The sequence below is a fragment of the Acinonyx jubatus genome, chromosome A1 (genome assembly GCF_027475565.1).
Source record: "Acinonyx jubatus isolate Ajub_Pintada_27869175 chromosome A1, VMU_Ajub_asm_v1.0, whole genome shotgun sequence".
NCBI classification, from domain to species: domain Eukaryota; kingdom Metazoa; phylum Chordata; class Mammalia; order Carnivora; family Felidae; genus Acinonyx; species Acinonyx jubatus.
Window position 1 is genome coordinate 201,554,792 of NC_069380.1, and position 14,494 is coordinate 201,569,285.

The 14,494-nt window shown below is 37.2% G+C and overlaps 1 protein-coding gene across 4 annotated transcripts in view; it reads left to right on the forward strand.

The window, feature by feature from the left end:
* PAIP1 (poly(A) binding protein interacting protein 1) overlaps positions 1–14,494 on the forward strand; it is a 30,967-nt gene that overhangs the window by 8,074 nt on the left and 8,399 nt on the right. For all 4 annotated transcript variants that reach the window (XM_053200887.1, XM_015063319.3, XM_027076285.2 and 1 more), the window contains exons 3-9: positions 2,470–2,655; positions 6,071–6,183; positions 9,424–9,535; positions 11,467–11,592; positions 12,649–12,755; positions 13,268–13,385; positions 14,152–14,206. In XM_053200887.1, coding sequence (XP_053056862.1) covers positions 2,470–2,655; positions 6,071–6,183; positions 9,424–9,535; positions 11,467–11,592; positions 12,649–12,755; positions 13,268–13,385; positions 14,152–14,206 — 817 coding nt within the window. The remainder of the gene's footprint in view (positions 1–2,469; positions 2,656–6,070; positions 6,184–9,423; positions 9,536–11,466; positions 11,593–12,648; positions 12,756–13,267; positions 13,386–14,151; positions 14,207–14,494) is intronic.

Sequence of the window (14,494 nt, forward strand, 5' to 3'; positions counted from 1 at the left end):
TGTTTATTTTTGAGAAAGAGCACGAGCGGGGGAGGGGCAGACAGCGGGGACAGAGGATCCGGATTGGGCTCTGCTCTGACAGCAGCAAGCCTCCTGTGGGGCTCGAACTCCTGAACCCTGAGATCACTACCTGAACCAAAGTTTGACTTTCAACTGACTTGAGTCTCCCAAGCGCCCTGGGGCCTATGTGCTTTGTAAGCCTACTTTCTAAGGCTCAGATATTTGTATGGCTGGGTTTATTTTGTTTTTCTTTTCATCTTCAAATGAGATGTTAACTCTTCTGAATCCTTCCCTTTTTTTGTTTTTGCTTTTTTTTTTTTTATTCCAATATAGTTAATCTACAGTGTTATATTACTTTCAGCCCACCTTTTTTCATAGGATATCCTAACATGTGAATAATGTCTTCCATGGTGGAAGATAAGCTCCACTGGAGGAGGACTTTGTCTCCTTTGTTCATGCCAAGACAGTACCCCTCCAGCACCTAGAACAGTGTTTGGCACTTAGTAGGAACTCAACAGTGAACACTTTTGAATAAATAACCAAAGGTGACTTAACTGCTCTGAGTTCGTTTCTTCCATCTGTGCCAAGTTTTTTAGGGTTAAGTGAGACAAGCTTGCAGAGCTCCTAACAGTGTCTGTCGCATATTATACATAGCTTATTAATCAGGGTATCCTCTTATATACCAAGAAGTGTGCACTTTTATTCTGTTCTTCAGATGCTTTTAGGTGTGGTTCTTTAGGTATGAGAACATGACTGTGGCATTTGTAATGTTTTACTGTTTTCCCAGAAATGTAGAAATTTGCTGAACTCTTAATGCCTTACTATGTGCTAGTCACAGGTCTAAGGGCATTTACTCATTAACTCATTTAATCTTCAGTCATATAGGTGTAATGTTTATGATGAATAAATTTGAATTTCATCAATGTTAATTTCTTTATTTTAGAGTGGAGTCATTTTTAAAATTTTATTTTTTAATTTTTTTGATGTTTTTATTTTTGAGAGAGAATGCAAGCAGGTGTGGGGCAGAGAGAGAGGGAGACAAAGAATCTGAAGCAGACTCCAGGTTCTGAGCTGTCAGCACAGAGCCCAACGTGGTGCTTGAATTTGTAAACTGCAGCATCATGACTTGAGCCGAGGTCGGCAGCTTAACCGACTGAGCCACCCAGGTGCCCCTAAAATTTTTATTTTTTTTAACTAAGCTCTGTACCCAACATGGGCCTAGAACTCATGACCCTGAAATCAGGAGTCTCTACCAACTGAGCCATCCAGGTGCCCCTAGAGGAGAGTCATTTAATTTGCATTAAGTTTTGAGATCAGAACATTTAATGTATCAGTTTACCTGCTCTTCTCAACAAACGCTATGAGCATGATATGGGCACGTGAATCTGCTCTTCCTGCAGTTGGTCTTATTTCCTTAGTGCATCTCATAGTACATGCAACTAATGTAAAGTAGCATCCCTTTAATTTTCCTAAGGAAAATTTGGACTCCTGATTTTTTTTTTCTTTATGCACTCACTGGCTTTAGAACCTAATCTCTTCATAAAATGCTTCTATGTTGTCATAATTCTTTCATGTGGTTTCTCATTTGACTCCTTTTGGAAAAGAGTAAGTTTCATTAGTATAATTCTTATTAGGTCATAACTATTAAGCAAATTTCAGAATACTTTGGTTGGTGTTGGAGGCATTGCAAGTATCCAGGTTGATAATCGCATCTGAAACCTTTTGCAGTACTCACCCTGTTCAGCCTCTTGCCATTTACTAAAAGACTGAAAATTACCAAAGGTGATCGTGGTAAAACATAGTTGGAAACTGCTACAGTCAAGGTTGGCTAGAAGCCTGGATATAGCACCCCAAGTCTGCCAGTTACACTGTGGTGAAATTTGTAGTCCCTTAACTATATATTTCTCTGTCCTTGGGAATTAACAGATGACAGACCTTACTGGGTTCTTTTTTCAATATAGAAATTGTTAAATAACTGTAAGAATATGAAGAGTGTGATGACCCCCCCACTCCTCCCCACCCCCCCACCGCCACATGGCCCCAACAGTGGCCTAACTGTGGGCATTCTAATGTCTCTATCTGTGGCCTCTTCTCCCTTCCCACTTTGAAGCAAATCGCAGTTCTTGTACCCATAAATAGATCAAAATCTTAATTTTTATATTGGTGTTATATTAAAATATTGGTTTAAATTTTGTCATTCATCTTATAAATCTGCCAGGGATGAGAAGACCATTTTCCACCCAGTTAGGTGGTGTCCTTCTGCTTTAATGTAACACTTCGGCTATTGGGGAAGGAAGAATAGTTCAGTGGACTTAATTTTGCTAAAGAAAATAACAAATTTTATCGTGTGAAGGATCATTTGTTCTAGAGACTTCTCACCTTAAAGCTGCCTTAGTTTTTTTAGCCAGTTTCAAGGATTAAAACTTTTTGTTGTTGTTGTTGTTGTTGTTTTTAACTTTTGATCTATAGGAATCCTATGAAGATGGTTGTGAGGATTATCCCACTCTATCAGAATATGTTCAGGATTTTTTGAATCATCTCACAGAACAGCCTGGCAGTTTTGAAACTGAAATTGAGCAGTTTGCAGAGACCCTGAATGGCTGGGTTACTACAGATGATGCTTTGCAAGAACTTGTAGAACTCATCTATCAACAGGTAGGTTGGCTGATGGCATGGGTGATCATCAGATAGCTTCCTTGAAGCCCAAGAGTGGTGTTGCTCCTTCAGGGAGGCCAGGTTCATGTTTCCTGGCTTCCACACTCCTTAACTCTTTAAGGTTCTTGGGAGCTCTCAAGTCTCTGTTGTATAAAATCCCTGTAGTGGGGATCTAGGGCTTGAGCCAGACTGGAGATTCAAGGCTCTGTACAGTCAGTCAGAAGGAATGTTAAGACATTTATGAAGAAGGCTAGGTAAGTATCCTACCTTTTTTCCATCCCACTCTGTTTCTAAAGGATCTGAAATTAACTGTAGTTCTTTTCTCTTAGGTGTTGAATTATATAGCATTTTTGGATTAAGAGAAAAAAATCATGGGAGAACTTTTTTGCCTCATAAAGGAGTCATTTAAAAAAAAAAACAACCCATAAAACACTGTTGAGTCTTAACATTAATGCTTATATCTTAAATTTCCAAGGATTTACATCTTAATTCCGTAATTCTAGATTGTTCACACAAAGTTTAGTTTTGATCCTAGTGTATTGATCAGTGATACATTAAAGCTATTTTAAGGGGGGCAACTAGATAACACTAGATTTTGAAGACCAATTTAAGGGCAGTGTTTGAAACTGACCAAAAACAGTGGGAGGGGACTAGAATTATAAACACAAGTGTTATTTAAGTCCTTGCTGAAAGAGCAACTCGAATTTGGAGTATTTGGAAGGGTGATCATGGTGGCCGGTTAATTTGGAGTATATGGAAGGGTGATTATGATGGCTGGATAATTTTCATCCTACTTAGTGTTTCATTTGATTGCTTTTACAATTTGTTCTGGGTAGTTCGTGGACCCCTTGGTATTACCTGGCAACTCTCAGGTTTGGAACATGCCTGAGATTTTAGGAAGATAGAATTGCTCTATTTGTCCTCATACCTACTTTTGGCCTCTAGGTAGATTGCAAAGGATAGGAGAAGAAAATGGAGAAATTATACTTGAAATTGCTTTTCTGGTTTCTCTTCTGTTTTAGTTGCAGCACTTCATAGGCTGCCTGGTTCTAGTTCTTCAGGGCTGGACAAAAGGATTGTAGCCTGACAAACTACAGTTTTTGTGATTGTCTCAAAGCCAATTCTTAGAATATGTATTCCTTATTTTAAGTTTTGATACTCTGTGTCAGTGATACAGGTTTTTACTTGTTTTTACATTTCATTGAGGGAATGTATAGTAACAGAATGCCTGTTATAAAAATGGCAGATTAAACCTACATATTCAACTTTGATTCCTCCCCTAATACTGCTAAAATGACGGGATTTTTAAGAAGCCATAAGCCTGTAGGGGCTGAGATGAGGAGAAGAGATGGAGACTAGAAAGCAGGTGGGTGAGTGGTAACTGACTTGGCAGATCTAAAAAAGTTGAATTCCAAGCCAGTGAGGAAAACTGAAAATCCCCCCTGATTTACTGAATAGAGCCTTTGGAAAGCTCTAGGACAAGGTTGGAATGAGACTAAAAAGATTGCTTGGAAATCTTTAAAAAAGAAAGAGAGACCCTCTCCCTCTTTTTGCACTGAGTAGCCAGTTTGAAGTTTTATTGTAACCCTTCTTGAGAAGTTCTTGAAGGGAAGTACTCCACCAAAAAGAATTAAGCCAAGGACAAAGATGTAGAAACTAGGAAACTGCATTTTAGAGGAGCGGCTAAGTGGATTATCTAGATGGTGGTGAAGGAGATCCCAAGATGATGGCCAGGCTTTGCTGGCCTAGGGCAGAAGGCTCCAGGCATGATTCCTGGTAAGGTGAGCATAGCTGCTGTGGTTGAAGATGTTAAGAAACTTAAAAACTTGTGAGTTTAGGGGTAACATCAATAAGACTTAAGTAAAGAACAGTGTAGAAAAATTAAGTCCACGGAAAACAAAGTTGTGTAGGAAAGGAGAAATCTGTGTTATGTGGTCCAGCCATAAATGGAAACACAAAACCAATCAGATCATGGTATAACGACATTGGTAGGTGGAAAGATTGGCAAATAGCAGAATGGAGTGGTGTTACGTGAATATCCAGTGAAAACTGGATATTCCTTTTCCATGGTGGGAAACTCATAAGAAATAATAACTAAACCGAAATCCCGGAGCATGGAGATACAGAGGTTGAAACCTTTTCAGCTGAAAGAATTGAAAGTGGTTGTCTGTGGAGTGTAAAGGTGAGGTGTAGTGGGGAAGTATGACATTTAATAACAAGCCTTGTAGAGCTTCTTGCCTTTTAAATTATATGTGATAATTTTAAAAGTAAACTAAAGGAAAACCGGCAATGTCCATAATGGGAAAAGTATGATTTTTGAGTTTCAAGTCTTCTGTGGTACCAGATATGCATACGTGATCTCAGGAGAACCCAGTCTGTCTGCTGTGATAACAAGAGTCCCTTGTGAGCAATGAAATGATTAGAAATAAAAAGATCTAATTATAACATAGGTACTGTATGCTAGGCAATGCTAAACATTTAACATGTAATGAATTAACTCACTTAATCCTCCATGGTTGCAAGGTATTACTCTTCTCCCTTATACACATCTTAACAGAAGTTAAGTGACTTGTCTAAGATTTACCACAACTCCGTAAGTAGACTCCGTATCGGGTCAGAGAGGCATCAGACCATCCGTTACATCTATACTCTCTGGTTAGTTACTACCTTTTGTAACCTTGGTCGAGTCCCTTAGCCTTTTAATGTGTTACCTAATATTGGGTAGTAAGCCATGTTGTCTCTACTGTTCTTTAAAAGCTGTAATTAAAGTTAAAACTTAGTTTCACATAGCCAAAGCAGTACTATCTTCGGTACATAGTGTCTTGCACTGTCTTAGTTATTGGAAGAGCTTCTCATTTCCTCTTTACCCCAAGTGTTTTTGGAGTACTCTTTAAGTGTTAATCTCTCATACCAGGTACCATTTATCACCTCTCCTAGGAATCAAGCAGAAGCCCATGGAGGGTAATTGATGTCCAAGGTCTCCATGCAGGCCTGGGAATGTTGTTCTGGACTGCTAGATGCCAAAGTCTTTGCTATCCTTGCCCTAAAAAACACCATGAAAAAGAATCGTTTGGCAAATACTCTTATTCATAATTAGCACTGTGCAGCTGAGCACATGTAGATACATCCTATGCAAAAATTGGCTAGTATAAAGAGATCTTCTTAATTTGCTTTCTGGTAACCTCAAGTAAATTGTGGGGAGAACTTGCCTTAAACATTTTCCTTTGTTCTTGTTCTTGGTATGAAGTTGGGAGGGAGCGTTAACTTAATTTCCTTACGCCAAACAATAAAGACTTGTTCATTTGTATAATGTCAGTTTTAGGGGTGGAAATGTTTTTCTTAGAATGTTGCTGTTAAGTATTTGCATTAATAACAATGTATTTGTGTTACAAATAACTTTTTTTCTTTTTGAAAGGCCACATCTATCCCAAATTTCTCTTACATGGGAGCTCGCCTGTGTAATTACCTGTCCCATCATCTGACAATTAGCCCACAGAGTGGCAACTTTCGTCAGTTGCTGCTTCAAAGGTCAGTGTGAACATATGAAGTTAAAGGAAAACTTTAAACATACTAGAATTTGACGATTCTTTTCTAAAGACTGTGTGTATTATGGAAAGTTGCAGGGGAAGTTAGGGTGGACCATTCTTTCTGGTATTATAGTATGGTATGTACTGTTAAAAATTTATAGTCCCACATATCAGTCTCTTTTTTTCTGTAATGATCTCTGCTTTTGGTTTTGTGCTTAGATGGCCCTTCATGTTCCAAGATCTTAAATATGATCACTTATGTATTTCTTAGTACTCTGTACTTTCAATTTGAATAGGTCCTAATTGCTACAGGCTGAACTAGTTTGAGTTTTATCCCTACCATTTTTAAAATGATCCATTTCCTTACTGATTTGAACTGTTAACTTCCTTAAACTACATCCTAATATTTGGGTTTCATTATATTCCATTTATTACTTGTTCTATTTTTATTTTATTATGATACTATTAAAAAGCTCTAGTTTTTTAATACCTAGTATATTAGTCTCCTCCCCGTAGTTTTTGGGTAGAGTTTCCTTTGCTATTCTTGCATGCTGCTTTTCTCCAAAGAACCTTAGAATCAACATGTGAAATTACATAAATCTTTTTGGTATTACTAGATCTTTTTGGCATGACTTTGAATTCATAAGCTAATCTAGGGAAACATTTTCTTATTGGAATCGTTTTATTCAATAACAGGGTTGTCTTCAAGTTTATTACAGTTAGTCCATTAGTTCTTTAAGGATACTTTTAATGGTTGTAGTGTATTCCATAATTTGGTTAAATTGCACTGGAACAGAATAAGGATTCCAAAAGTGACTCCAGAGACTCTTGAAAATAAGGCTTTTGATGAAGGTCCTACTTCAGATATGTATGTAGAAGGTAAATTGTGCTGCTGACAACTGGCTAGCCATTCATTGGGGTTAGAAAAAAGATGGGTTCCTGTCTACACCAAAATATATTTCAAATCTGTAAAAGACTCAAAAGTGAAACACTAAATACTAAGAAACTAACAATTAAATCTTAGGTCTTGCTTAAAAGGGCTTTACCAACCTATCCATAAGTCCTAAAACAAAAGATTAAACCTAATTACATATAAATTATAATATGGGGTGGGGAGGAAGGGTCCTAAAATTATATGAAGGAAAGAAAAAACGGGAATTTGTAACACATGGCAGTGAACTCATTTATCTAATATGAATGGCAATGAACTCATTAATATGAAAAGACGGGCCTCTTAGGAATGAGGTAAGAAAACAATTATTTTAATAGAAATATTTGAAATGGCTCTGAATAGGTAAAATTTGGGAAAATATAAATGATAAAATTTTAAAAACCTATTTAGCCTTAACCTGTATTTATAGCTCCTGGAAAGATATGAAAGTGGGCACTTCTAGGAGCTTGCATAGCAGAAAGGCTGGCTTCTGTTCCTGTGGACTGCTCACCCCTGGCTGTACGTTACAGTTACCCAGAGACTTAAAATAGGGCTGAGACCCTGTCCTCATTGGAAGTTCTGATGTAATTGGACTGAGGTGGAGCCTGGGTTTTTTAAAGCTCCCCAAATGATTGTAGTCTGTAGCCATGGTTGAAAACCTCTTCTGATTCTCTTGACTCTACCCGAGCTTGGAGCTTCCATAGTACTGTGTTACTGTCGGAGATATTAACGTAAGTGCTAATTCTTTAACAAGTGAAAAGCAGGGCTTGATTCTGTTACCTAACTTAGAAATGTATACATATTTAGGAAAAAAGAAAAGTTACCTTCATGGCCGTTATCTCTGGGTTGTAGTGACTTTATTTTTTATACTTTTGTGTTTTTAACCTTTCTGAAATAAGCATGTATTGCCTTTAATTAGGTCTTTAGCCTAAAAAGATTAGTTTAGAGGTGTGGGTTGTTCTCTAGATAACCATTGCTGCCCAGGGGTACGAATTTACCTTTGCATATTCATTAACATATCTTAATGTATAATAGAATAGTCATTGCACTTAGAAAACAGATCATTTCCTTGAAATTCCTACCTGCAAGGTCATAAAAGGAGAATAGCCCACAAGGTGTTTTGATAACTGGCATTAATTAGCTCATCCTTTCCATTATTAAACGGGGTGTTTTATTTAGAGATATCCCAACTTTTGTTCTGATGAGGAATTAATGTTTAGAGAGTAACAAATATCTGACTCAAACGAAATGTTGCTCATTTAATGTAGCTTCTAAGCTATAAGTCATATAGACACGATAAACTGTACTGGGTTTATGGTTGATTCATGGGCTGATCCAAGGTAAAATCTTGGTAAGCAGTGACTTTTTTTTTTTTTTTTTTTTTTTAGGAAAAGAGAAATTTTTTTTTCTTAATTTGACATAGCCAAGCTAAACTGGTCCCTCATACATGGAAGCCATTCAGTCTCCATAAACCCCTACTTCTGTCCTTAAAAGAACTCTCAAAAAATCAGCTTTATAAAACATGACTTTCCTAGAGTCTTTCACCACCTTCTCAAGAGAGATAAGAAAAAATATTTAACACCAAATTGGTAAACATTTAAAGTACATTCTAAAAATCCTTTTAGTAGCAACAGACACCATAATTCACTGACATGGGTTATGACAGGTTTATTGTGATTGTTTTAGATAACTTCTAGGATGGCAGATGGGCCAAGTGGAGGGGGGCAGTGGGAACAAAGCAAGGAAAACTAAGTTATTTGGTTCCTTTTGGTCTCTGGGATATTGAGACCAAATTCATTGCTTTCTGTTTCTATGTGAATTTCAATTGGAGACTTTTCATTTCTCTGATTTGTGTAATGGAGGTTAAAAGAATAATGGGCTTAATAAAAATTCATTGTATTTTCAGTTGGGGACCCATCTATACATGTTTCTTAAGATGTGTTTTAAAGTTCATATATTCAGAATAGAACATTTTACAGAGATAATTTGAGTAAAAACAGTGCTTTGACAAGACTAGAAGACAAAGGTGAGGCAGTTTTTCTTTGGTGCCTCATGAAACCTATGTTGCTTAAACAGATGACAAACCTGTGTTGCCTAAACAGATGACAAATGCATCAGTTTCTTAAAACTAGGAACCTTAGTATGAAAAAGCGCTGCAAATTCCAATAAACAGGAACACTTCTTATCCTAAAAAATCAGAAGATTGTACTTATCTCTTTATTGCTTGTGAACAGTGAAACCAACAGATGGTGGTCTTGTTTGTACAAAAAACAAAGCAATGTGAGATTATAAAAGGTATATCTTCATTAGGTGTCGGACTGAATATGAAGTTAAAGATCAAGCTGCCAAGGGGGATGAAGTGACTCGAAAACGATTCCATGCATTTGTACTCTTCCTGGGAGAACTTTATCTTAACTTGGAGGTGAGGACAAAGTCTTTTTTTAAGTACTGACAAAACCTGAAAACATAAACTGACCTTGGTAAGGAATTTGTATTTGCGTTACACCTTTACATTAAGGATGAAGTTGAAGAGGGGCGAGGGGAAAGAGAAATGACTCTGTACCTGCAGGCAATGGTGTGTGTGTGTGTGTCTTAATGGAACGTCTGTAATGTTTGTTTCTCCTGTTTGTGAGGAGGGTGTTGGGAAGTAGTTACTGGGAATTTTAGTCTTTGTGTACTTTTGGGAAGCCGTGGTTTCAATGCAAATTTAAGCTTTTGAAATCATACTTTCTTGAATCTTCACACATTTCGTATGTGGACTTTAGATGGTGGTTCACAAGCAGTCTATAGCACACAAAGCTTTGAGTTAGAAGTGGGGACAGGAGAATTTCTGGGGGTTTTTCCTACCCAAATTCACCCAGAATTACAGTTCTTGGTCCCATTTTATATATGAATCTTCCACATAAAATGCATTTATCTGAAGTATAATTAAACAAGTTTGTGAATTGGTGGTATACTTGAGTATGTGCTTGTACTAGGCAACTAAGTGCTGAATATTACTCTGTAAAGGATTTGCTTTTTTGATTAGTTAATCCCATATATGGGTTATACCTGCTTTAACTTTGATTTGAAGACTTAATCATAAACACCACTGAAAACACCCATGAATCCGCTATCAAATGTGCATCTGTTAGTGCATCTAAATGGTCTCTGTCCGATCTAGTGCTTAATTTACTATCCCTTTTTTACCATAGATGGACATAACTTTTAAAAATCTCCTGCATTAATCTTTTTCAGTTTAATTTTTATATAAGCCAAAATAAGAGCACTCATCTAAAATGTGCTGTAAGGGGCGCCTGGGTGGCTCAGTCAGTTAAACATCCTACTCTTGAATTTAGCTTGGATCATGATCCCAGGGTCGTGGGATCAAGCCCTCTTCAGGCTCTGTGCTGAGCATGGGGCCTGCTTGGGATATTCTCTCTCTCAAGAAAAAAAAAATGTGCTGTAAATGAAGAGTCATTTTAAGAATGCCGTTGAGTGTTTACCCGTGTGGAAGTAATGATGCCATGTCTGTGAGAAGTGTAAATAAAGATGAGGTATGGCTCCTGAGTCTGAGTCTCTTCTGGCTGGAGAGCTAAGACACTTAGACCATTCTGATGCCAAACAGTATTTTTAAATAGTCTAAAAAGCAGAGTAAAATGCTGCATGTTCCAAAAAAGGTGGCATCTTAATAGAACAGAGAATGTTTTATGAAACAATAATTTATATAGGAGGCTTAGATTATCCTGATCATATGTATGATAAATGAAAATTTTTACCTGTAGTTTTCGGTTTACCTGTTTTTTTTTTTTTCCTTTTTATTTTGAGAGAGTGTGTGCAAGAGTGGGGGAGGGGCAGAGAGAGGAAGAGAGAATGCCAAGCAGGCTCTTTGCAGGGCTGGAACAAAATGTGAGATCATGACCTGAGCTGAAATAAGCATTGGACGCTTCACCAACTGAGTCACCCAGGCATCCCTGAGGTTTACTGGTTTTATTAGAAGTTTTTGGTTTTTATTATCTTCTTTGCTGTTTATTTTTGAGAGAGTGCAAGCAGGGGAGGGGCATAGAGAGAGGGAGACACAGAATCAGAAGCAGGCTCCAGGCTCTGAGCTGTCAGCACAGAGCCCGATGTGGGCTCGAACCCATGAACTGTGAGACCATGACCGGAGCCAAAGTTGGACACCTAACTAAGCCACCCAGGCACCCCTATTAGAGGTTTTAAATACATGTAAAATAAGTCTAATTTTGTGAAAATACCAGAGGATTTCTGTCTTTTATATTGTTTAACTGCAAACACTTATTTTGCCAACATACCGGACCATTCACTAATCTGTGATATTTTGGCATGGTTGCTTTTCATTTTCTTTCCCAAAAGATCAAGGGAACAAATGGACAGGTTACAAGAGCAGATATTCTTCAGGTTGGTCTGCGGGAGTTGCTGAATGCCCTCTTTTCCAATCCTATGGATGACAACTTAATTTGTGCAGTAAAGTTACTGAAGGTAGGTTTGACTTCTATTTCTCTTGAAATTCACTGTTCTACCCCATTTGTATATGATTCAGAGGACCGAAAGTATGCGTAGTATGCGTGTGAATTCAAAATTAAGTTTCTACTCTAAATGTTGGCCTTTTGGTTTACTCTTGAATTTAAATATTGGAAAAGCAGCATGTACTGTTTTTTTTTTTTAATGGAATAATCCAAATGTAGAAGCAAAAAATGGAAGTTCTTCACCCCATCTCTAAATTTCCTTTCCTTCCTTTCCCATGTCTGTATGTGTGCCCTTATAAATAAGATCTTTCTTCCTCTTTGTGACTTGCTTTTTTATGATCTAACAAAGATCTTAGATCTTTGGCACAGAAGATTTACCTCTTGAATCACTTCATCTCCATATGTGCAATTGTTTGTGTAGGTTCAGTTCCCACACAAAGAGTGGGTGGGCCAGTGAGCATTGCATCCTTAAATTTGATGAATGTCAAATTTCGCTTCTAAATACTAAACCATAGTACATTCCTACCAATGGTGAATGAGTACATCGCTTTCCCCATATTCATATCAATGATGATCCAACTGGTCCTAGTTTCTGTTTTGTCATGGGTAATGAGTATAAACAAAAATTTCATTTTATTTTGCATTTTCCTAATCATTGGTGAATTTAACCATTCCTTCATGTTTGTGTTAGCCATTTTTGTTATGATGAATTACCTGTGTATATCCTTAACTCACTTTTTCAATGAAGTTTATATTTTTGTTAATTCAGAGTTTCTATACTTGCATATTTCAATAAGTGATATGTTGATTAAAATCTTATCGCCTATTTTATTCATACAGGGAGTATACCATATAGTCATGGACACACAAAACCTATGATTGAGTTTCTCTCCATCAAGAAAAACAGAGGGTATAGAGATTTCCTGCCTGTTAGATGGTAGAATATAATTGGGAATATTTAACTTGCCAAATTTATTTTGTTCAAAGAATGCTTGAACTGCTGCTGATACTTCTTTAGGATTTCTGTACTTCCTTGAATTCCAAATCTTACTGATCCCTGCTTTTTTAGTTGACAGGGTCAGTTTTGGAAGATGCTTGGAAGGAAAAAGGAAAGACTGATATGGAGGAAATTATTCAGAGAATTGAAAATGTTGTCCTAGATGCAAATTGCAGCAGGTAGGTAGATGGCCAGTAGATCTCCATTTCTTTTTCTGTGGGGTTTTTAATCTGCTATATATCAGAAGAATTAAAATCTTCTAGATCTAGAGAAAGGTTTTCTTTAAAGATAGAATATCTTATGCATGGCTTCTGCTTACCTAGCCATTTTTGTTCAGTTGTGTTTATAAATGGAAAAAGTTAAGATTTTCCTGTGGTAAGATAGGAGTTCATTAAAAAGTAAAATGATTCGGACTTTAAATTATTCAGTAAATACTTCGGTAAAGTACTGGAAGTCCAGTGTAAAGTCCAGAGGCATAAAAATGTGGAATGGCCACTACCTTTAAGAACCATATAGTCACAGATGGAACAAATATCAAGACTGCTTAAAGTACAGGAAACATCTAGAAAATCAAAGCACTTGGATATACATGTTAAATTTATAAAACAAAGTTTTAGGAGTCTCTGGTATTCTGGAGTCTGACAACACTTCTGGTGGATATACTTAACTGCTTTTCACCTTCTGTCTGCAGAGATGTGAAACAGATGCTCTTGAAGCTTGTAGAACTCCGGTCAAGTAACTGGGGTAGAGTCCATGCAACTTCAACATACAGAGAAGCAACACCTGAAAATGATCCTAATTATTTTATGGTATGCCAATGTTTTCATTTTAAGTTTTGCTTGTTGCTTGGCTCCAAATTTTGGAAATTTCTAGATGAGTTACATAAAGATAGTCTCAGAATTTAATGCCTAATAACTTTTCATTGGCTTCGGGTCACATGGCAGCCAGCAGACTAGGTAAATAGGAGTAGAAATGTGGAATCCTCTAGGGGAAGGGTGAACTGGAGAAGGATCCATCCAGTGGCAAGGGAGATCAACAAGGCTTGGACTTGGTTGAGTATAGGGATTCTGGGAAGCAGTTCCAGAGAATTTATAATCAGAGGCCCAGATCTCAAACTATTACATTGTATGTTGTAGTAAGTTAAAATAAAAGTGGTGACCAGACCAATAATGCCCTGAAGCTCCCAACATAACCAAGCATAATGCAACTATGCAGGACTGCTTCTATAAGCCCAGTCTTGGAAATTCTTTTAAAAATGGTGGGGAGGGAAGAACCACAACTAAAAATAAGCTGACACAATGCTAATCACAGTGTACCACAAAACAATTCATCACGAGTGTGACCGAGAATAGACAGCAGGGTTAGAGCCACAAGAACTTGAGATAATGGAATAGAAATCTGAAAACCATGGACTTTCCCAATGAAATGAAAATGGCTATTAGGAAGTTAGGTTTTTGCTTGCTCTTGCATTATCAGATGCAGATGAGTGATATCAGCCATGCTTCATTAATTAATGTGCTTTAAAAAATCAATTTGGAAATGGTTACATATTTGTATCACTTTGACTCATCCTAGAATGAACCAACATTTTATACCTCTGATGGTGTTCCTTTCACTGCAGCTGATCCAGGTATGTTTCCAGTCCTTTTCCCCCCATTTCTTGGTAAGCTAGCAAACTACAGGAAATCCTACCCTTACCACCCCAAAGTTGTAGCTTTTTGAAGCAGTCACTTTCTTCTGAAATACAAGATGAATGTCCATCTCCTATGGAGTATTCTTTACAGTGCCCACTTTGACCATTTCAAATGGAAAGTCTAATTCCATGTATAGAATCTTGTCACCCTGACAGTGAAGGATTGGAAGAATTCTTCAGTTAAATGCAACCATGTTTATATCTTCTCTAACATTTCATTTTTAT